Source organism: Meriones unguiculatus, chromosome 3 (assembly GCF_030254825.1).
Source record: "Meriones unguiculatus strain TT.TT164.6M chromosome 3, Bangor_MerUng_6.1, whole genome shotgun sequence".
Taxonomy (NCBI): Eukaryota; Metazoa; Chordata; class Mammalia; order Rodentia; family Muridae; genus Meriones; species Meriones unguiculatus.
In genome coordinates, this window is record NC_083351.1 from 125,144,965 (window position 1) to 125,167,694 (window position 22,730).

General features: G+C 38.3%; 1 protein-coding gene across 1 annotated transcript in view; it reads right to left on the reverse strand.

Moving 5' to 3' along the window:
* The window catches only part of Nup155 (nucleoporin 155), a 61,305-nt gene that overhangs the window by 20,390 nt on the left and 18,185 nt on the right, over positions 1-22,730 (reverse strand). Inside the window, exons 12-25 of the mRNA XM_021655643.2 lie at positions 21,570-21,670; positions 17,526-17,696; positions 15,287-15,397; positions 13,926-14,020; positions 12,791-12,879; positions 12,000-12,059; positions 10,746-10,893; positions 9,452-9,518; positions 7,905-8,020; positions 6,176-6,273; positions 4,693-4,823; positions 2,538-2,729; positions 1,482-1,620; positions 445-580 (exon numbers count right to left, since the gene is read on the reverse strand). Of these exons, the coding sequence (XP_021511318.1) occupies positions 445-580; positions 1,482-1,620; positions 2,538-2,729; positions 4,693-4,823; positions 6,176-6,273; positions 7,905-8,020; positions 9,452-9,518; positions 10,746-10,893; positions 12,000-12,059; positions 12,791-12,879; positions 13,926-14,020; positions 15,287-15,397; positions 17,526-17,696; positions 21,570-21,670 (1,654 nt within the window). The remainder of the gene's footprint in view (positions 1-444; positions 581-1,481; positions 1,621-2,537; positions 2,730-4,692; positions 4,824-6,175; positions 6,274-7,904; positions 8,021-9,451; positions 9,519-10,745; positions 10,894-11,999; positions 12,060-12,790; positions 12,880-13,925; positions 14,021-15,286; positions 15,398-17,525; positions 17,697-21,569; positions 21,671-22,730) is intronic.

Consider the following 22,730-nt stretch of genomic DNA (forward strand, 5'->3'; position numbering starts at 1 on the left):
AAAGTAAAATAAAGTAAAAACCAACAAAAACAATATCAGCACTGAGATGGCGGCTCAGCACATGAGGAAGCGGTTGTACTGCAAGCATTAGGCCCTGAGGGCACTTTTCCAGAACCCACGCAGAGAAGAGGGGTGGCAATCCACGTCCATGCTAGTAGCTCCAGCAGTGCGCGGAACCACGGGCTGCTTGGACTTGCTGGCTGCCAGCAAGTAAGACCTCCTGTAATGAAGCCACTTGGAGAATGACAGCAAACAGGTACATATGAGCATATCACATGCATAAACACACAGAACACTTATAATCATAACACTAAAATCTTATCTCTAGACTGTGAATAATAACCCAGATTCAGGAATTGATATTAAATAAAGGTCTTGAGCATAATTAAAAAAAAAAAGTCTGTCTCTAAAAGCCTGGCAATCAGCTAAGGGTCAAAGACTCACCTCTCTTGGAAAGTCTGAAGACCAACTACATCCTCTTCTGGTTCTCCATGTTTATAGAAATGAAGGCCAAGACCCTGAGGATCTTTTTTCTCGGCAGCAGTAAGAGAAAGTTCCACCACACCTTCATAAAAGCGCACTAGTGGGAAAGACAAAGGCCAAGTGCTTAGAGGTGACTCTTCTGCTGCAAATGCCTTTCCTTAGCAGGCATGAAAGAACGTTGCCTTTCTACTAAGCATTTGTTATTCTGTTGACAGCACTGCAAAATATTTCTGATGTATGTAATTATGAAAAAAGATGTCTAATATGGCTGGAAGGCAGATATTAATGGATACCCTCCTGAAAATAACCTTTACAAAAACAAAACAAAACAACAGAAAGACGTTTCAGAGGGGAAAAAAAACTTGTGATTCAAATCTGTGCTAACAGCTGGGATTGGTGGTGCATGGGATCTCCATGAGTTCGAGGCCAGCATGTTCTACAAAGCAAATCCAACACAGCCAGGCTACACAGAGAAACCCTGTCTTTAAAAACCAAAAATCAAATACCAAATCAAATGAAATCTGTGCTAACAACTACAGTTTTTACTTTTAAAATTAGTCACAAGTTTTAGACATTTTAAAAGCAGGTGTAACTCAGTAGTATAATGTAGCAAAAACTTAAACTCCCCCCGGGAATCCCCCCCAAAGTTATATAAAGAAACAGAGGAACGTGTGTATAAGTGTGTATAATCCCAGGCTTGCTTCGGAGGAGGAGGCAGAAAGATCAGAAGCTCAAGGCTATCCTTTGCTAGCTACAGTTACATGTAAGATTATCAAGGCTAGCCTGAGCTACACATATGATTATCTTAAATAAATAAGCACTTGCCTCACATGTGTTTGTTCTCCGGTGTGAAAAGAAAAAAGCTATACAATTCAAACTATCACTCTGGCCACAGATGCTAGAAGATCTGCTTCTAGAAGAGATTCTCATCACATGTATTCATACATGGCCCTTTGTCCTCTGAGGCAAGAAAAAAGACATAACAATTTGCTTCTCACCTTGCCTATACTGAGCACAAACACTGGGAAGGTCTACTTGGTTGCTGATTTTTTGATATTCCTTCAGTGATTCCCTTAACATTTTTTCTTTTTCACTCTTATTTTGAACTTGTCGGGAACGTTGAAGAAGCTCATTTGCCTAAAGAGATGACAAAAGCTTAAGACACAAAATCAAGCAGGCATATGCTGCTGTCCACATATGTTTTTAGTCTGTCTAAATTTACATGTGACTTTTATCATTATAAATAAAAAGTCTACAAACTTACTTCTTAATTTTAGGCAGAAAAGTTTTTGACCAAAAAAAATCCTAGCTAGTCTTAATTCCTCTGCCAAGTATGTTAAGTCAGACAGCCTTGTCTGGGGTGCTCTTGCCTAGTCAATACATTATTGGTCAGCAGGTACTTCATCAATGACACTTTTTTTTTTTTTCACCTGTAGGAAAGGATCAATAAGAATTGCCTCATTAACTTTGATTCATTCCAGATTTACTTAAAAGTCTTAGTGATTTTTCCTTATGTTCTAAGAAAGCAAACAAACTCCTTAGTTAATAAAATTTCTTAATTTCTAAATTAATTGATTCTCCTTAATTGCTGACCTTTGCCTTTTTAAAATTTGTGTAGGGGGTGTTTTACTTGCATGTATGTCTGTGTAGATTACATGTTCCTGATGCCCCCAGATGTCAGGACAGGGTATCAGATCTCCTGGGACTGGTTTTATAGACAGTAATGAACCGCCATCTGTGTGCTGAGAATTGAGCCTGGGTCCTCTGGAAAAGCAGCACAGTCTTAACCACTGAGCCATCTGTCCAGCCCTATAACCTTTGTCTTTGAAAACATGGCCTGAAAATGCCGTCAAAGATTTTTCTATATGTAACATTTAAAAGAGTATACACATATTTTTAAGACACCATGTATTTCAACCTCCCTTTCAGTTGAGACTGGAACATATTAGGAGATGGTCCTGAGGTCATATATTGAAAACCCATGAGTTCTCCATCCCATCCATCCCACTGTGAAACCCAGATAAAAACACTAAAGAAGCAGTGAGGCACCATACCTTAGAACAAACTGCATCATCTGTGCTGTACAAAAGTGGGCAGATGTCCTGCAGATGTAAGCTGATACCATCTACAGCAGCATTGTCTCTGATGTAGCAATTGATAAGAGAAGCAATTAATGCTCCCGTGAGCTCTTTATCTCTGATAACCAGATCCTTAAAGGTGGTGATCTTCAGCTGCTCTTGAAATTCCTAGAAAGAGGGAAAGCCTTTCATCAAAATCATAGAATACTTTATTTCCTCACAAAGTGGAATTTCCTCCTCTTTTTTGGGGTAGGGGCCAGGGTTTCACTAGGTAGCACTAACTGGCCATGAATACAGATCTGCCTGCCTGGACCACCCAAATGTCAGGGTTAAAGGCATTGAGCCCCCTTGCTGAAAATTCATTAGTAACAAAAGCCTCCACCATTAGACTCTAATTTAAATGAGAAACTAGGGTTGAGTGTGTGGATCAGCAGTAAGTCTCTGGTCTGATTCTTAGCACTGACAAGGAAAACACACCAAATCATTGACACACAGCTCTGCAAGAAAGCTGCAATAAAATCATAAAGTTGGGAGGTAAAAGGTCTAATCTGACTTTCTATATAAGAAAGCTGAGTGAAGGCAGAATCAGCACTAGTACCAGCCCACTTTGCTTTCAGCAGTTGGCAAAAACCAATTACTGGGTTACATTAAAAAAAAAAAAAAAAATCTGGCTGGAACTCACGCCCTAATCTTAGCACTTGAGGGAGAGGCAGGCAGATCTTGAGTTGGAAGCTAGTCTGGAGTATAAAGTGAGTTCCAGGACAGCGATATAATGAGATCCAGTCTATAAATAAATAAATAAAAAAAAAAAAGAAAAATCAAACTAAACAAAAGATTCTTGTGCTTTCATTTTTTTTTCTAAATAATGTTAAAATTCTAACATTAGATGCTTGAATTTGACCTGCATTTTGAACAAATTTGCTTGCTGAGATGGAGTTCTAATGGGTAAAGACTTTATAGTCTAGTAAGTATTTTTATAGTGATGTACTTTCCTTTCTAAAAAAGATTTATTTCTGTCTGCAGGTGCACCTGCATGCTAGAAGAGGGCACCAGATCTCATCATAGACGGTGTGACCCACCAGGCAGTTGCTGGGAATTGAACTCAGGACCTCTGGAATAACAGCCAATGCTCTTAACCTCTGAGACCTCTCTCCAGCCCCTATGATATATTTCAACATAAGTATCTACAAAATATTTAAAGTTTTGAGGCAAATGCTGCTTTGTATTCCTTGAGCACATAACTGGTAATAGAAGGAAAGAAGGCTTTCAAAATAGATCACAAATGATAGCTAGGCTAAAAAAAATACCCACTCTAAGTTTATCATCCAAATAAATAAAAATAAAAACATACTACCTGGCATAGAAAATAAAATGGTTTTCATTAACTAAATATATAAACTTTTAAAAAGGGGGGGAAAAAAAACCCCTTAAGTTTAAAAGTAAGAAAATTGCCAACGCCAGCAGCCACGCCACTCTGGCCACTAGTAACGACTACTGGGGAGCACTTTGTCACTCTGAAATGTTGCTTAAAGCCAAGACAGCTCAGCAGTCAGGAGCACTGACTTGTACAAAGGACCCAGGTTCAATTTCTAACACCCACACGGAAGCTCACAACCATCTGTAACTTCCGTTCCAGAGGATCCGATGCCTTCTTTGGGAAGCACTAGGTAGGCATGAGGTGCTCTTATATACATACAGGCAAAACGTGTGTACGCATCAATTTTTTTCTTTTGAGATAGAGTTTTCTCTAAGAAGCCCTGGCTGTCGTGGCATTCATTCACTATGTATACCAAGCTGGCCTTCAGCTCACAGAGACCCACCTGTCTCATCCTCCACCCAAATCTGCAATCAAAGGCATGTGCCACTACACAGGGTGCACATAAACTTAAAAATAATAAAATTCAAGACTTAAGCATTTTCGGTATCAAACAACCCCAAAGGACAAAAATCACCTCACCCGGGGCTGGAGAAATGGCTCAGCAGTTAAGAACACTGGCAGCTCTTCCAGAAGACCCAGATTCAATTCATAGCACCCACATGGATGCTCACAACTGTATGTAATTCCAGTTCCAGGGGATCTGACACCCCCACACAGGCATACATGCACATAAAATTAAGTAAATCAGCTCACCTTTTGAAGTTCTCCCACAATGACAGTAAACTGATGTTCACAAAGGAGTTTCCACAAAGCCAGAGCCTGATACGATTTTCTAACCAGCTGCTGGATTGCTTGAAGTGAAATCTTCTCACTCAGTTGAGCCTCTAGTGATGAAATACAGTTATGTAACTGTTTTCTTATGTCAAATAGCAAAGAATGAAATCCCTGTTTCTTCTTGCCTCTTCTCTAGGCAACAATGACTAGCACATTCATGTTTTCCTCTTCATGAAATACATTTGCATGTATACAGAAAAAAAACATTTGAATATGCATATATGAAAAATAAAGTATGGTGTGTTTGTCTCATTATTTAAGTAAGCCACATTTGACAGTTTCACCCAATGGACGTTTGGACTGCTTCCAACCCAGTGCCACTAAAACAACAATAACCTAGAAGGCTTTCTGAAAAGCACCATCAAGTTTCTCAGGACGGAGTTTTTCGAACCATGCATTAATATAAACTAGTACATTATTAAATAAAATCAGTCATGACAATTTGCCTTATATTTTAAATATACGGATTACGTAAAAAAGATGAATAAACATATTTTGTGTGTATGTGTATAAAGCGTTATTCAATTTTTGACCGGAAATTCTAACACATGCTACAGTATGGAAGAATGTGAAGAATAGTATGGTAAGTGAAATAAACCAGTAATAAAATGAAGACAACTGCTTATAGCAATACCCAGAGCAGTCGAATGGACAGAAAATGAAAGCAGACTGGTAGGTACCATGAGCTTAGGATAAGGAAAATGGGCAGTTACTGCCTCATGGTTATACCAAGCCTCACTATGGAATAATGAAAAGTGCAAGAAACTGGTAACAGTTGCACGACGATGTGAGCACACTGAATGCGATGAACTGAACACTTGAAAGTAACTCAGGGGCCCCAATCTGAGTATGGGTATTCCCTAGGGATGGATCCAGAGATGGGAATCAGTTCCTCACTCGTGTTCCCACGGGTGATCCCACCAGGTTCAGTGAATGGTCACCTCGATTGCCCTGATTAAACTAAAAAGGTCAGATCTCAGTCATGAAGCTGGAAAAGGAATGGGGTATATAGGGAGGTGAGACTGGAGTGGAAGGGATTTAAGAAGGATGGAGGAAGAGTAAACACAATGCATATACATGCCTGAAGCTGACAAAAAACTTAAATAATAATAATAAAAAGTCACTAAAATGGTCAACTTTATGGTACATAGATTTCACTATGATGAAGAAAATAATTCATCAAATAGAGTATATCATGCTTTCTGGTAGCAAAAGGGCAAATATTTTTTGGCTGAAGGAAGTGTGGTAAAAAACAATTTCCATGCTGTTCTATTTTCTCAATCACAAAAATATGGCACCTTAATAATGATAACAGAGAAAGGAAGTTCATTGCTCCCTGTTCAGGTCATACAACTCTTTGGTGGGGTCACGAATGTGTAACTGGTTACTAGAAATTACTCACCATGAAACTTCCTCTGCAGCTCCTGTTGCATTTGCTGGGTGTTTCCATTCTCAGGACGCATGAATCCCACCAGCCTCTGCTGCACTTTGGCAGTAGCACTGAAACAGAAATTACAGTGTATCTGTGACCGCTTTCCTGAGGTTTAGGTCAGACACCAGAAAGCATAGGTGTTTAAGGTGTACAAGTCTTTCTTTCTTTTTTTTGAAGTTTAACTTTTTGTTTTCCTGTAACAAGAATGTACACAGTCCATGAAGTAGCACCGAAATGAAAAACTGGCAATTCCTAAAGCTACAGTGACTTGAAAGTCAATTTTACATTCAGGAGGGTTAAGCACATTACTATTTTTGAAACGTTAACTGAAAATATTGCTGGCTGAGAAAACTTTCTTAAATGCTATAGTGGAAGCACAAGTCACTGTCTATGCCAATACAGTAGCAATAACACCCTTTCTATACGCTGCAGTTTGACAGAAGTTCACTGAAAATAACAAACACAACTACAAGTCACAACAAACACCCAAGACCCTAAACACTTCACCAGTCTTTTAAACGTTCTTTAATATCTTAAAACAAGTTTATCAAAACCTTGGCATAATTCAGTGTCAGGTTGTTAATTTTTTTTTTTTACAACCATCAGAAAGTTATGAATACCACTAGTGCTGAGTCTAATTAATGTAATTCAAGAATTTATTCAAAGGATTGTGAAATCATGTTACAAGTGCTGGTCATCATGAAGATGGAAAAGTTGTCAAGCATGCTTGGAAGAAAAGCTTCAGGAGATGGAGTGGATGCTGTTTAAAATAATACGTTTGGGCAGGTGAGCTAGCTTAGTAGGTAACAGTTTTTGTGCCAAGCCTGAGGACCAGAGTTAGATCCTTAGAACCACATGGTGAAAGGAGAGAACCAATTTGGGCAACCTGTACTCTGACCTCCACACAGATGCCATGGCACACACCCTTCCTAACCATACAGCTCTAAATAAATGTAATATAAAAAAGTAGAAAAACTACTATCTCTTAAAAACAGGAGATAATAAAACAGAAATGTTGTAAGTTCTTTCCTAACATTGTGATGAAAAATCCACTATGGCTGCAGGAACTGTGAGAGTGAATGGAGAGGGACCAGTAATAGCACAAGGAAAGTGTCCCAGGATTAGGTAACAGTGATGATGCATAGCCTTGTGAATACACAAGAATCTATAGAAAAGTAATGTTTAATAGACAGAAGCAGGAAAACCTGTGCCAATGAGGCCAGCCTGGTCTACGAGGTGAGTTCCAGGACAGCCAAGAATACATAGTGAGATCTTGTGTTAAAAAAATTACAACTGGGGGCCAGAGAGAAGCTTAGCGGTTAGGAACAGTGGTTGCTCTTCCAGAAGACTCTGGTTTGATTCCCAGCACCCACATGGCAGCTCAGGCTTGTCTGTAACTGCAGTTCTAAGGTTGTAATAGCCTTCCAAGCACATGCAGGCAAAACACCAACGAATGTTTAAAAAACAAAACTGTATGATATAGGTCTAATGTTCAATAAGATACAAAAGAAAGAAAAACTGAATAGCTAGGCCTGCAGTTCAGTTGTAGAGCACTTCCTTACCATGTATAAAAGCACTTCCTTACCATGTATAAATGCTCAAGGCCCTGGCTTTTATCCCAGTACCTCAAAGATAGAAGAGAAGCATCTTTCATACACAAGAAAAAAAAAGTAAGTAAATAAATAAATCTAGTTCTTACTTTGGATTTCCTAGTGGTCCTCCTGAAAACTGGGAATTCCTGTCCAGAAATTCCTGCAAACCCTTTAGCTCCTGCAGCACTGACTCTAGCAGCTGGCTGGGCACACTGCTTTCAATCTGTAAGAGTGAGAGTATTCAAAAGTTTAAAGACACAGAAAAAAGTGTATGTATAAAAAAGTATTTAGAGTCAATATTGAATATATACAATTTTAGTTATGAGCTATGCTCTCTTTATGAATAATATGTAAAGCTCTTTCTTAAGTCCATTCAACATCCAGTTAGCCAAAATAAAGGGCCTCTCATAGCCCTGTTCTTTTTACAATTAAGATATAATTTGTGTGCAATAAGATACAAATATTACGTAACATCTTAATTATTTTCCACATTTTCATGGTCATCATTCACAGTAACAGGAGAGTAATAACACCTACATCCTCATGTCCTCATCTGGAGAAATCCCGTCTCCAATGAAACTTTTCTTTAACTACCAGCATAGTTCAATTTAGCTCATTCAGAAGTGCATACAAATACCATGTCAGATAAAATGTGTTCTTATTAGAAATGTGAACTCTAAAAAAAGCATCAGTTTGGGTTGGGCTGTGTATATATCAGTGCACATGTACAATCTAGTTAGTTGGAGGTTGTGAAAAAAAGATTACAAGATCAAAGGCAGCTTGAAATGTATAGCAAGATCCTGTCTTATAAAACAAAAAAGGACTGGAGAGATTGTTCAGACGTTAAGGCACTGGCTGCTCTTCCAGAGGTCCTGAGTTCAATTCCCAGCACCACACGGTGACCCCCATCCATCTGTAATGAGATCTGCTGTCCTCTTCTAGCGTGCTGAGTGCAGCTGTACATGAAGACACAACATTGTATACATAATAAACACATCTTTAAAAAAACAAAGGCAGGCATGGTGGAACCCACCTTTAATCCCACCACTTGGGAGGCAGAGGCAGGCGAATCTCTGTAAGTTTGAGGACAGCTTGGTCTACGAAGCTACAAAGTTAGTCCAGGACAGACAGAGCTATTACACAGAGAAACTCTGTCTTGAAAAAACAAAAACAAAACAAAAACCAAACAACAGACAGAAAAACAGAACAGCCAATTAAAACAAAGAATAGTAAAGGAAAGAAAAACAAAAAAATACCTGATACTTTACATTTTAAAAAGTGCTTAAAACAAGAAAAAAAATTTTCTACCTGATGTGTGATAACAAAGCTCTGAAATGTTTGTTTAAAGCAGTCTGTGAGGGGTGTGAACTCACACCAATGTGGCTGACCCTGTGAGTATCATGAGGGTGAGCTAAGTCCAAGTGAGAGCACAGCGGTGACACTGAGCACCGGCCCTGACCCGCACAGCAAACTTCAGGAGACAGGCAATTGTGTCCATTTCACACTGAAGGGCCAGGCTATGGAATGTTAAAGACTACCCAGCAAGAGATCAGGGCAAGACCTGAGCAGTCTACTGGATGAGAACACATTTACATAAGACAATCACTGCATCTTACAAAAACTTTAAAACAAGGACATCAGGCTGCACACTTACTGCAGTGATCTCCCGGCTGGAACTCTTGAATACTCTTTCAACAACCAAGCTAGCATCCCAAATATTTCTGGAACAAAAATGTTTTAATTATTGTACTGTAAATGAATGCAATCTTTTATAACATGTAGGTACCTTTTTGTAGGAACATAAAGGCTTTACTCAGTTTTCAAACATAGTAATGACTTAATTTAACATTTTTTAAGTTTCCTTGAAAATGGGCTAGAAAGATACTCAGCAAGAAAGACACTTGTATCAGCCTTGTGACCTGAAGGCATCCCCAGAACACACATGAAGGTAGAAGGAGAGAACTGATTTCATAAAAGTGTCCTCTGACACCCACATACACACTGTGGCATGTGTCCCTCTTTCACTATATCCACACAACATTAATAAGTACAGTTTTTAGAAGAAAATGGAAAAACTAGGAAGTTTCCAAACATCCACATTACTCCAAAAAACGAAGCACACTAAAGAAAAAGCTCAGGGTTAAGAGCACTTACTGCTCTTGCAGAGGATCTGGATTCAGCTCCAAGCACCCATACACAGCTAACAAGCGTCCTGTAACTCAGTTCCAGGGGAAGTGGTGCCCTCTTTTGGCCTCCTTTGGCACTGGGCACACACGCAGTACATAAACAAACATGCAGTGCACATATTCACGAAAAATGTTGATACACACAGATTTTTAAAAAATCATAAAATATACATGTGCACCCACACACAAGCCTTAATAAAAGCATTTATCTCAACTCTAAATCAGTAGAGAGAGGTATGGCAGCTAATTAGACAGCATGAGAAGATTATGGCTATCTATCCTACCTATTTCCTCTTCCGATGACTTCTATACCAGTCCATTATGGGGAAGAAGTCTCCTCCCCATGTTTTGAATCGAGGCTGGCTAAATAAGGTATGACCAAGAATGGCACTGCTGTGAGTAGAGGCACTGAAAGGCTTTGCAAGTTTCAATGTTCTCATTCAACCCTGCCACCAGCAAGAAACAAATTCTTGGCTGTTGTAATGAAGGATGAGACCATGTCACATCAGTAGATTAATAGGCCTTGATGCAATCCAGCTGAGATAAATAAAACTCTTTCTACTGTCATCTGATTGCATATGCATGAAATAAAACCCTGAATACAGTTAAAGGGGTGAACAGTGCAAAAAGTCTTATCAATGGATGAGCTTAAAACTAAAAGTAAAATTCAGCAAGAAATGTCCCAAATACAGATTTAGGAATATTTCACTACAGCAAATAGGACAAAGCCAACAGTGGTTAAGTAGGTTACAAAATACTTACCCCATGATTCGAGAAAAGTAAATGCAAATACCATTGTGTTTTCCTGAGTACACAATCTCTGGTCCAGTCAAACCACTAATACTTGCAGGCTGCATTGGTGGGTTTCCAACAGCATACATTGGGGTTGACATAGCAGGAGGCTGAGCACCTGTACACATGTAAGAAAAAGTCTCTTAGAAGTACATCCTAGGTTCCTAGGTTCACCCCTAAGGCTCAGGAGCTCCAACCTACTACCACTATTTTGCTAAATAGATACAATATCAAACAATCTTCTAAGTTCACATCTCTATACCCAAGGATTAGCATAGCTCTCAGATCTCATCAGAGAAGTTCCTTTGTGGCACAGATTGTGGCTAACAAAGAAACACTCAGGAGGTTGAAAATGAGAGAATGAGCATATGGGGAGGCTTTAGTCACAGCCCACCCCCAACCCACCAACAGAAGGCACAGGACTATCACGGGAGAGGACACGAAAAGACTGCAAGAACAGAGGTCAAAGAGGACCAGGCAGAGAGAGCAAGTGTCCTCTGGACATTGCAGGGCTGCTGCACTCATGAACTCAAAGCACGACTGATTATGCAAGACTGAACCAGTTAGCATTCCAGCACTAAGATGGGGGCGGGAGGAACTCACAAGCCTCTACCCTCATAGCTGAGGAGCTATCAACAGTTGCGAGCTTCTGGGCTTTAAGGGTTGCTGTGGCCCTAGATTGCTCCAGTGTATGGCCCCATGACCTTAGTATATGGACAGCAGAAATTGACTCAGTGGGCAATTAAAAAAAAAAAAAAAAAGGGGGCCATAAGGTTGAGAAGCAGTTTGGGGCAGTAGTTCTGGAAGGAGTTGGGGTAAATATGCTCAAACACATTGTATGCATGCTTGAAATTCTAAAATTAATAAAACTAGTTAAAAAAGAAATTGTAAATGGTTAGAAATTTCAACAATCGATTTGGTGTATTTAGACAATAAAGGGAAAAATTTAAAGATAATGGAAGAACAGATACACATTTGGTTTTGTTTGATAAAAAGTATAAGACTTAGACATGTTTTCTGTGTTGTTTTACATGGATCATGAGGACCAAACTCATGTCTTCATGGTTTGTGAAGCCTTTTCCCACATGAATTATCTCCTCAGCCTCTTGACTTTTTTTTTTTTAAGGGATTAGGCAAGTTAGTTTTTTAACATTAAATATTAGAACCAATAATTAATGTTAATTCTTAAAAATGAACAGAAGCAAAAAGTCAAAACACAGGTACCATGGGAGGGTGTCCCAAAAGATGGATTTGGATAGGAACTTCCACTGGCGACAGGAGAACCTGCAAAGAAAAAGAGAATACGTATTTGTAAAATACCTTCCCATTGCTTTGAATTTGATCAAGATTTTGTAAAGATGTAACTTATCAGTGTGATTGAGGAATAACACTACCTCCCATATTCAAGAGTCAGACAGGTATCGTACTTTCTCTTTTCTCTACGTAGCCTTGGCTGTCCTAGACTTGCTTTATAGATCAGGCCTACCTGCCTCTGCCTCCCTGAGTACTGGGATTACAGGGGGACACCATGCCTGGCGATGTATTTTATTTTCAACTAGTCAGTAGACATTTTTCCATTTGGAAGACATGGATAAGGTCTTGCTTATTACTATTATTCATTTTTCCTTTTGTAGAACTCTCTTTCCCTTTGAATACTAAATGAGCTCTGTAAATAATATTGGTTGCATACAATTTTGCTTCTCAGTATTCAATATTGCCAGGTATGGCAGCAACACACACCTTTAATCCCAGCACCTGGGAGACTGAGGAAAGGGAATCTTTGAATTTAAAGCCAGCTTGGCCTATAGCAAGCTCCAGGACAACCAAGGGGACACAGGAGGACTTTATCTCAAAACATAAAAACCAAAACACCAAACCATAAAACTACCTACAAACAAACATTCAAGAGTCACTATCTAAAGACTCATTTTAGATAAGACTCATTCACTAGGAACGAGGAAGTGCTAATACAACATCATTTCTAATGAAAACCAAGTTCAAAGTCTCGTACTCACTAGAATACATAGGAGAACCCAGGATGGGACCAACATTACTTGGAGTGGGAAGAGTAGCCGGAAATCTCATCTGTGCTTCACCACCATACCTGTTTATGTGATCAAATAGGAGTTCAATTAAACTGTGAGTCTTGTAAAAGCTTGGACAATTCCTATTCCTGTTTAGCTTTTGTATAACTGGTAGAGATGGTAATGTATGGTGTTTACGGTGAAATTGATACCTAGCATAATTCTTCAATAATTTAAATTGCTACCAGGAAATTAGAAGAGACTCTACTAATGTGTAAAAATAGGATTTGTAACGAAGTTACCTTAATATAGAAATGACACAGTATCTCTCATAGAATTATTAGCCCTTAATTAAAAAAAATTATTAAAGATTTATCTATCTTTATGTGTATGGTGTATTGCCTGAATGTATGTTTGTGAACCTTTTACATAATAAAAGCCACAAAACAGTGTCCAATCCCCTCGAGGTAGAGTGACAGATAGTGGCAGCCACGTAGGTGCTGGAAATTGAATATGAGTCCTCTAAATGGGAAGCCTGTGCTCTTAACTCCTCAGACATCTTTCTAGGCCCAACAAATATAAAGATTATACAGCATATTCATTCTTGAAATTCTTGGCTAAATATTTTATAAAAAGAAATCTCTGAAGGCTGGGGCACTAGTAAGCAATGAAAAAAATCTTAAAGAATCTTTGATACCAAATTTCTTTACTGTGACTCAGAATCCCTCAGTACCAACAATATACCGGCTACAGAACTGGCAGTGTTTGAGAAAGTAAAAAAGATGGAGGAAAGTAACTATGGTGAAAAGTGCAAAACAAGACAGAAAAAAACGCAGACAACAGTAATGCATGCACTATGCTAACCAGTCTAATTAGGTTTAATTTCCACTACCAACCAACCAACCCACCAACCAACCAAAAAACAGGTCTTCCTTATACAAGTATCTTACAGTATTTAAGGATATTTGATGGCCATTTTTTTTGGACTAAGGATGTAGCTCTGTTGTTGAGTCCTTAGTACTTATACAGTTTGTGCAAACCCCCCTATGTTCAGAATTCAAAATACTCAACAAAAAAGTGGCTTAGTACATAAACACACATACACTCTCTTTCTCACCCTACATACCTAAAGAATGCCCGAGTAGCCCAAGCAGACACTTCTCTATCACAGGCAGCAGTGGAACAAGCAAGAATAAGGCAAGTTGCACAAGCTTGGTCTTCCTGTAAAGAAAAAACTCTGTACATTAAAAACACACCCAGTATTTAAAGCAAGGGTTCAAGAAATACTTGCTGATAGGATGAAATCAACTGATACAAATAAAGTGAACAACCTAGATATAAAGTATAGTTTAGGCACTAGAATTAAAGTTACTTTCTCCTTATTAAGATTTTTGATCAACTGTTATTCTTTAGATTTTATTCTTGTAGTCTATCTTTCTAACTTTTAGAAATTATCAGTAAGAGCCAACATTTACTGAGTACCTGTCATGTGCCAGGCACTAATTTAAGAAGACAGCATTGCTGGGCGGTTGTGGTGCACACCTTTAATCCCAGCACTTGGGAGGCAGAGGCAGGCGGATCTCTGGGTTTGAGGCCAGCCTGGTCTACAGAGTTCCAGGATAGTCAGGGCAACACAGAGAAACTCTATCTGAAGAAACAAAAGAACGGACGAATGAACAAATGAACAAAAGAAAGAAGGAAGGAAGGAAGGAAGGAAGGAAGGAAGGAAGGAAGGAATTCAGTATATATTAGTCCTTATAGCACATACTGCTAGTGCAGTTTACAAAAACAAAAACTAACTGAGTATAAGTATTTCACTCCATTTTGGGGAGGGGGGGTTAGTAGGTAGCTTGAATCCTTGGTCTGTATACTTTAATTAGACAGTATTGATTTTAATTAAGCCTTTTCAGTTTCTTTTCTTTTTAAGTTATGTACTTATTTTATGTATGAGTGTTCTATCTGTATGTATACCTGCATACTAGAAGAAAGCATCAGATCTCATAATAGATGGTTGTGTGAAGTGCCATGTGGTAACTTGGAATTGAACTCAGGACCTCTGGAAGAGCAACCAGTCCCTTAACTACTAAGTAATCTCTCCAGCCCCAAGCTGTCTCAGTTTAAATCTATCAATTCTAGCACAGCTATTAACTACTAATGTCTCCACATTCTGCTTCAAGTTTCTGCCTTAAGTTATTCAATGTGCTTAGGAACAGATACACATATGAATGCTCATAAAGTAATGTCTCGTACTTTTAATAAAGAGCGCATTTATCATATAACTTCAACATCACATTCTTACTAGTATACCTTATTAAGAACTTGTCAAAATCAGAGAATATATCTGGAGGAGCTTTGTGACATTACTATTTTCAAAATCAGCACACATGTTGATTCAAGTGTAGAAAAGAACAGATAATCTGTATTTTACAATGTTTAACATTCTTATTGCTTCCTTACTTAAAATATCCCATTGCAGTGCATAGTTACCTGATGTAACTTGAAGAATCTCTCAATCTCTTCTCCATCTCCACCAACGTTACTCACAAGCAAATGTCTCAGCTGATCTACAGGTCTAAGTTTGTGAAACATAAGACTACCCTAAGAAATAAAAAAACGAGAACATGAGAATCGGATCACCAAACCTGACTGGCAGAGGGCTGGAGATATAGTGCAGGGGTAGATCTCTACCTTGGAACGCACAGCTTCTAAGTCCACTACCCAGTGACACACAAAAAGGCCTGGCTGGTAATAACTATTTCCTTACTTAACAATAAGCAATCCTGAGAACACAAAATAAGCTGGACAACAAGATCATTTATATTTCAACAACCAACCGACTCTCAATTTACATATCTACAAAAAAATAACCTTCCCCTCCCTTGTGCTGCTCCTTGAAATAGAGAATTGGCTGGATTATTCATTAATTATGTAGGCACATATATGTCTATTTGTACAGAAAAAGTGGGATCTTTACCATCCATTACACCAGGATATACTCTAAATAGATGCAAGGTTCAAAGGACAAAGTAAAATTATAACTAAAGTACTAAAATTTCGTTTCTGTGACACATAAATCTTAACAAGTCTTTACATAATAAATATACAACTCTACAGAAATGGTGACATAGTAGTCTGCCCTTATCCTCAGGGTACAGACTACAAGAACCACCTTATGCCCTCACATGCTTGAAACTGTACATAACCAAATCCTATAAACAACCACAACACCAGGAAAGAAAATATGATAACCAAGACAACCAAGACAGCTACTAAGTGATTAACAGGAAGTATCACATATTACAAGAAGATGTCAAAGGGACAGTGCATTATGCTACTCAGAACATCTTTACATTTAGATCATAAAAATGTTTCCATTCATTTCCAGACTACATTTGGTAGGGAGGAAGAAGCAACTGAAACTCTATAAACTCTATAAAATAAAACTTTATAGATAAGGGAGCATCACTATATAGAACAGGAACTGACAGTATACAGCAAAACAAACATTTGAAAAGGTAGCCAACCCCATTCTTACTAGGGTAGTAAAATGTACTAGGGAAGGTTATGAAGAAATACATTTATAGAAATGACTAGTGAATATACATGGAAATCTGGCATTATCTACGTAAACTATAGACACACATACTCTTGGTATAAGCAGAAATAATACTACATCTTTATGTGTGCACATGAAATAAGGAAGACAGAGAACATTCACACAAAAAAATTACTGCCAAATATAAAATAAAATGACTATAAGTACAAAAGATCTACAAAAGATCATTTTGAAATTTAAAAAGCAAGGTATAGAACAGTGTAGAGAATGTCGACATTTGCTTAGAAATATTTACACTGTATTCTCTTAAGTATCTGTAAATAAATATTTAGATACTTGTAGCTGACCTTTTACTACTTTGTGGGTTTTTCTTTCTTCACCACTTTTCTTCTTCTCTTTCAACCCTCTAATATTAGATTTGAGAGGAAAAAGGATAGAGAGGAAAAGAAAGAGATCCCTGAATGAAGCCAGGGATTGGAAAGGGGATGATATTATTAGATGTCATTAGACTACTTCCTGCTGATTAGGGGAGTTGAGTTCCTTGGGGGAAGTTTCACCTTTGCCATCAGGATATCTAATTTCTTCTTGTTTCTTCTTTGCACATGACTTCTTAATAAACCACGACCAAGAACAACCAACAGTAACCAACAACCAAGCCACCATTGAGGCTCTAGCATTTATATCCCTCTGAGAAGTCCCCAGAATTCCAAATGTCACACAACCCCAGAAACTATCTGCAGATGGCAAAACTCCCTGACAGAGCAAGAGGTAAATCACAGTCCGCTGCTGAAAAGCAACCTCATGTCCTCACACCTGGGGTTAAAATGAAAACATATTCTCACAACATTTCTGTGTTATTAAAGAAACCAAAATTCTAAAATACCAGTAATTCCAAACACTGATAACACAAAAGTCTGGATGGAAGATTTTACTTTACATATTTTCTAGGTCAATTCATCACTGTTAAAAAACAATTCCATGAAGTGACACCTGAGCGTACTTGACAAAAACATTAACTACCCAGACAGGGGGGGCAGGTATGGCTTAGTGGTAGTGTTGGCCTAGTATGCAGAAGTTCCTGGGTTCAACTGTCAGCACCACAAGGAAAGAAAGACTTTAGTACATTTCATATAGCGTCCTTTACTCAACGGTAAACAGATGGACACGTACCTGTGCGGAGAGGAGGACGAATTTCTTCGGAGGCAACATGTGCTGCTGAGCAACAACTGGTGAGTCAGTTATTGGAATAAGATCTTTATTTAAAGGTGTGATTATTTTGTCTACTTTTAATTCCTCTATTGCAGAAAGAGCCCAGGAATGACCATCAACACGAGTTGTCATCTATAAAAAAGAAATATACTGTTTTCCTATTTTGTTGAACTCAGATAGGCCAAAGCTTCTAGAAAATAAAACTCTCACACACACACTCAAATAAAACAACCAAACCCCCAAAGCTCCAGTAGCATGAACATAATCAACATATATTTAGCTTTTTACTTTTTTGGGGGGTTGGGGGGTGGGAGGACTTGAGACAGGGTTTCTCTGTTCAGCCCGGGCTATCCTGGATCTTGATTCATAGACCAGACTGGCCATGAACTCAAAGATACACTTGCCTCAGCCTCCCAACTGCTGGGAGTAAAGATGTGTGCCACCACCACCTGGCTTTAGATTTCTACTCTTTTCTACATATCACCCTGGCTCTCCTGGAATACCCTCTGTAGACTAGGCTGGCCTCAAGCTCAGAATCTACCTGCTTCTTCCCCCCTAGTAGGTTTAAAGGCGTGCAACACCACTGCCCAGCAAATTATTATTATTATTTTTTATGTGCACTGGTGTTTTGCCTGCATGTGCCTGTGAGAGAGTACTGGATACCCCAGAACTGGAGTTTATAGACATTTGAGAGCTGCCATGTAGGTACTGGTAATTAAACCTGGGTCTTCTGGGAGAGCTGCCAGTAATCTTAATCCTTGAGCCATCTTTCCAGCCCCTAGATTTTCAGTTTTAAACAGCATCTTCTAAAGTAAATTTTTTGTCTCTTTCATTCTGCCTTCCTTTTTTGAGGCATGCTATGTTTTCCAGGCTTGGCTCAAACTCTGCCTCTGTCTTCCAACGGGATCATAAGTGAATACTAGCAGGCATATTAACAACCTTTTCAATTCAAAGGACAAGGCAAAGTTTCGTAAGATAGGCTCTAAGGTCTACTGCTCTACTATAGTTCTCTTAACAGCCAGAGAATGTCTATTTAAGTTTCTATACAGAGGGATCTAAGTGGAAGATTTAGTGTTTTTTGCTGACACTGACTGTTTTCTTCATTGTTCTATTTCCTTTCTAAGGTAAGATTTTTTAAAAACAAAATATAGACACAAAAGTTTTGCTCTTCTAAGATATTTTAGAAAAAGTATTTCAAGCACTGGAAAATGTTATATCCTCTTCATTCATATGTACAATACCTAATCTCAACTAGTGTTCTGACATAGTTACTTTCTCTTCTTTCTGCATACTTTTCCTCTATTGAATCATTTGGAAGCAATGGACATGTCACCCTAAATACTTCTGCATGTATGTCCAGAAAATAAGGATATTCTATAAAACCACATCAATGTAACTTTAAGAATGCTGACAATTCCCTAATTAATCCAATGTCTAGTCTATACAAAATTTTCAACTGTCTCGTTTATCTATTTTTAGAAAACTAGAATTTTATTATTGTTTGGTGGCTGATAATTTTTATTTTTAAATAAAAGTTCACATCTGTTTGAGAACTCAACTATTACAGAAATGAAATAATTACTTTGAAAAAAAGTTGAGCTGGGTGTAGTGACTCATGCCTGTAAATCCAAGCATTGAAAAGGTGAAGGAGGAGGAATACTTAGTCTGAGGTTATCTGAGCTGGCTACACAGTGAGTTTCAGACTAGTCTGGGCTTTTTAGTGAGGCTCTGTCTCAATAAACAAAACAACAAAAAGTTTACTTTATTAGACCCCTTTTCTGTCCCAGACAATGATCTATGTTTCATATACATCATTTCATTTAATCCCATGGCATTTTCACAGAAGAAAATACTATTCCAACTATGATACATGAGGAAGTAAGAGTGAAAAAAAAAAATCACTAAATCCCCTAACACATAGCTAAGAGGTTGAGTTAAATCTCAAACCTAATCCCTGCTCCCAATCAGGACTGCACTTGTATCTTTCTGAATTCTCTTATTTATTATAACATGAAGCTAATAGTAGGTTCTCAGTAATGTTCAAAGGCTCAAGAGATTAAAAAAAGAAATGAAAAAGAAAAAAAAAGGCATTGCTTACTTTCTTATCTATCGCCTGTCCTCAGCCCTACTCCAAGAACCATTTAAGAAGCTTGGTAGAGGGCTAGAGAGATGGCTCAGAGGTTAAGAGCACTGACAGTTCTTCCAAAGGGCCTGAGTTCAATTCCCAGCAACCACATGATGGCTATATATATTCCCCTACATACCACATATTCTCCCAAACTTGAAGACCTCAAGTTTCAGATTTACCAGGAACCAGCCTCTAACAGTTAGAACTAAAATGTCCTTAGCTCCAGTCAGAGGGTAGGCACACATTGTGCACAAGGCACAGGATTATGTACTCAAAGCACCTCTTCCTTGCAACAGGACAAGGGTTCCCCCACCTTTTCTGAGCTGAAGCCATCTTTATTTTAACCTGAAACTAAGCCCTCCTTTTCTAAAACCTGTAAAAAAAAGTTCTGTGGAAAAGTACCCAACCCTGTTCTAGAAACTCAGGGTTAAAATGCCCCAGCTAACTTCATGTTTTGGCTTCTGTTAAACTGCTTGCTTGCTTTATATCCTCCTGCAACTGTCAATCAGGATGCAGTTTTTCTGTGTTCTTTGTCTTTATATAAAATGCACTCAAGGCTGCTCTCTCTCCTTGAGTGTTTCTCTCCAGGAAAGCTGCTGGCTGGCTCAATACAGACTCAATTCAGTCTTTGGTTGTACTGCATGATCTTTGGGTCTCTAAGGAGTGTCTTCATTACTATAATGTAACAAATTGAAGGAAGAAAACAATGATTTACTTAAAACTTGGGTCTTCAGCCAGATGTGATGTTGAAGCTTATAATTCTAGAACACATAAGGCTGAGGCAGGAGGATTACCATGAATTCTGGGCCAACCTGGGTCAGTTCCAGGCCTGCTATAGTGTGAGACGTGTCCTCAACAAGCAAACAAACAAACAAATAAAGCCCCAAACCCCCAAAAAGCAGAGAAAATACCACATATTAATAAAGATGGCTGGTTTAGCTGGACATGGTTAGCACTTTCTGAAAGCTTAGCAGAATAAATAGGACAGACAACAAAAGACAAAGGACACTAGTAAAAGAAAGTTGACTCATTAGCTCATCACAGACCAGGACTAATGCAGGATGGTCTAGGGTTCATGGGAGTGTCACTCCAGTTGCTATTCACATTAACACAACTCTAGCCAGTATGGTGGTACACACTTTTAATCCCAGTGCTTGGGAGGGAGAGGCATGAGTTCCAGGCCAGCCTGGTGTACAAAGTGAGTCCAGAAAAGCTAGGGCTATGCAGAGAAACCTTGTCTCAAAAAATAAACAACAAAAAACCCTACAACTGTCAGTGTGTGTTTATACATAGAAAAGTAAAATATGATGAAAAATGTTGGCAATTTTGTAATGAGGTTCAGTTTAGCATTGAAATCATTTGAAAGATTTTCTAATTAATAAGAATACTTTACTCCCCAATGGTGGAATTTTTCTAATCAACAAGAGCACTTTACTTTATTCCCAGCACTTGGGAGGCAGAGGTAGGCTAGATTACTATAATCACTTTTGGTCTGACAGAAAAAAGTAAAAATTAGCAAGATATATATTTCTTTACTCTAAGATTGCTTTCTTTGGGGGTGGAAAATGGCTCAGTGGTTAGGAACACTTGCTGAACTTGGGGAGGACCCAGTTTTCATATGGTTGTTCACAACAACCCAGAACTCCAGCTGCAGAGGACCCTACGCCCTCTTCTAACCTCCAGGGATGCCATGCATGCACATAAATGTCCATACACACATGCAGGAAAAACACTGATACCCATTAAACTTAAAAACCTAAAAAAATTTAAAAATTTCTTTCTGAAAAAAATGGTTTTTTGTACACAGTTCTCAAGTTTGTGTCTGTTGAGCCCCAGAACCATACACAAGACATACTAGAAGTCTTAAAACAACTGACCTGAGTTTCCATCATTGGCTTTTGGAAAGGAAATGTATCATGGTTGACACACCATAAAATGTCATTATCTTCATTTTCAGAGGCTGTCATCAGTAAAATTCCTAAAAGTTAAACACACACAATATTATACATGAAGCTTAAGTAATCGGCATTCCTAATAATCTTAATAATTATCAACAATACATACAAGCTAAAAAATGGCAGAAACAATCTAACATGGAAAGAATAGGATTTTGTTCTTAAATAAAGAGTGATTGAAAAAAATCACTTATCTAGCTAAGAATGTTTACAAATAAATTGAACATTTATTTTTTTCACATTTTTCTGTCTCTGAAGTTAGAATATATTTGTAATTGATGTATTTATCCATTTCCATTAGTAACTTAAAAGATTATTCAGCATATAAAATTTTTTCTTAAAGTCAGTATCTTCTCAGTCAGCGAAACAGTCAGTGAATTCAAATGCATCATGACTAAAACACACACACAGGCACCAGTGTATATTCTCCTATGCCTGATTCAAGCTCCTTTACCTAAATTGACCCCTTATATCACTGACCTTAGTGACATTCATCTTGTGTCCTTTTTTTGTAGGTCATGACTATATATAGGTAATAAAATATGCAGTGCCAGCAGTTTAAATCCCAGGGCTGAAGATACGGGACAGGGGTTGAGAGCACTGGCTACTCTGTTGCAGAGGACCTGGGTTCTATTCCCAGCACCCACATGGCAGCTCACAACCATAGGTAACTTTAGTTCCAGATGATCCGACGACCTCTTCTAGTCTTCATGGGCAATAGGCATGCATGTGATGCCCAGACATACATGCAAGCAAAACACCAATACATATAAAGTAAAAATTTGTTTAAAAAGAAAAGGAGAGCCTGCAGGATTTATTGCATTGTATATACAATGAGAACACCACCATTTTTTCCTGAATATCTTTTGTATATTTAAAACTTAACTCTAGTGCTGTGGGGAACACAGAAATTTAACTTTATTTGTAATTGCCTCAAAGAGAATATAAATATTATGAATTAAAAAAGAAGCCAAATCCTATTACACAGAAGGAAGAGGCAGGCAGATCTCTGTAAGTTTGAAACGAGCATGGTCTACAAAGAGTTCCAGGAAAGCAAAAGCTACACAAAGAAACCCTGTCTTG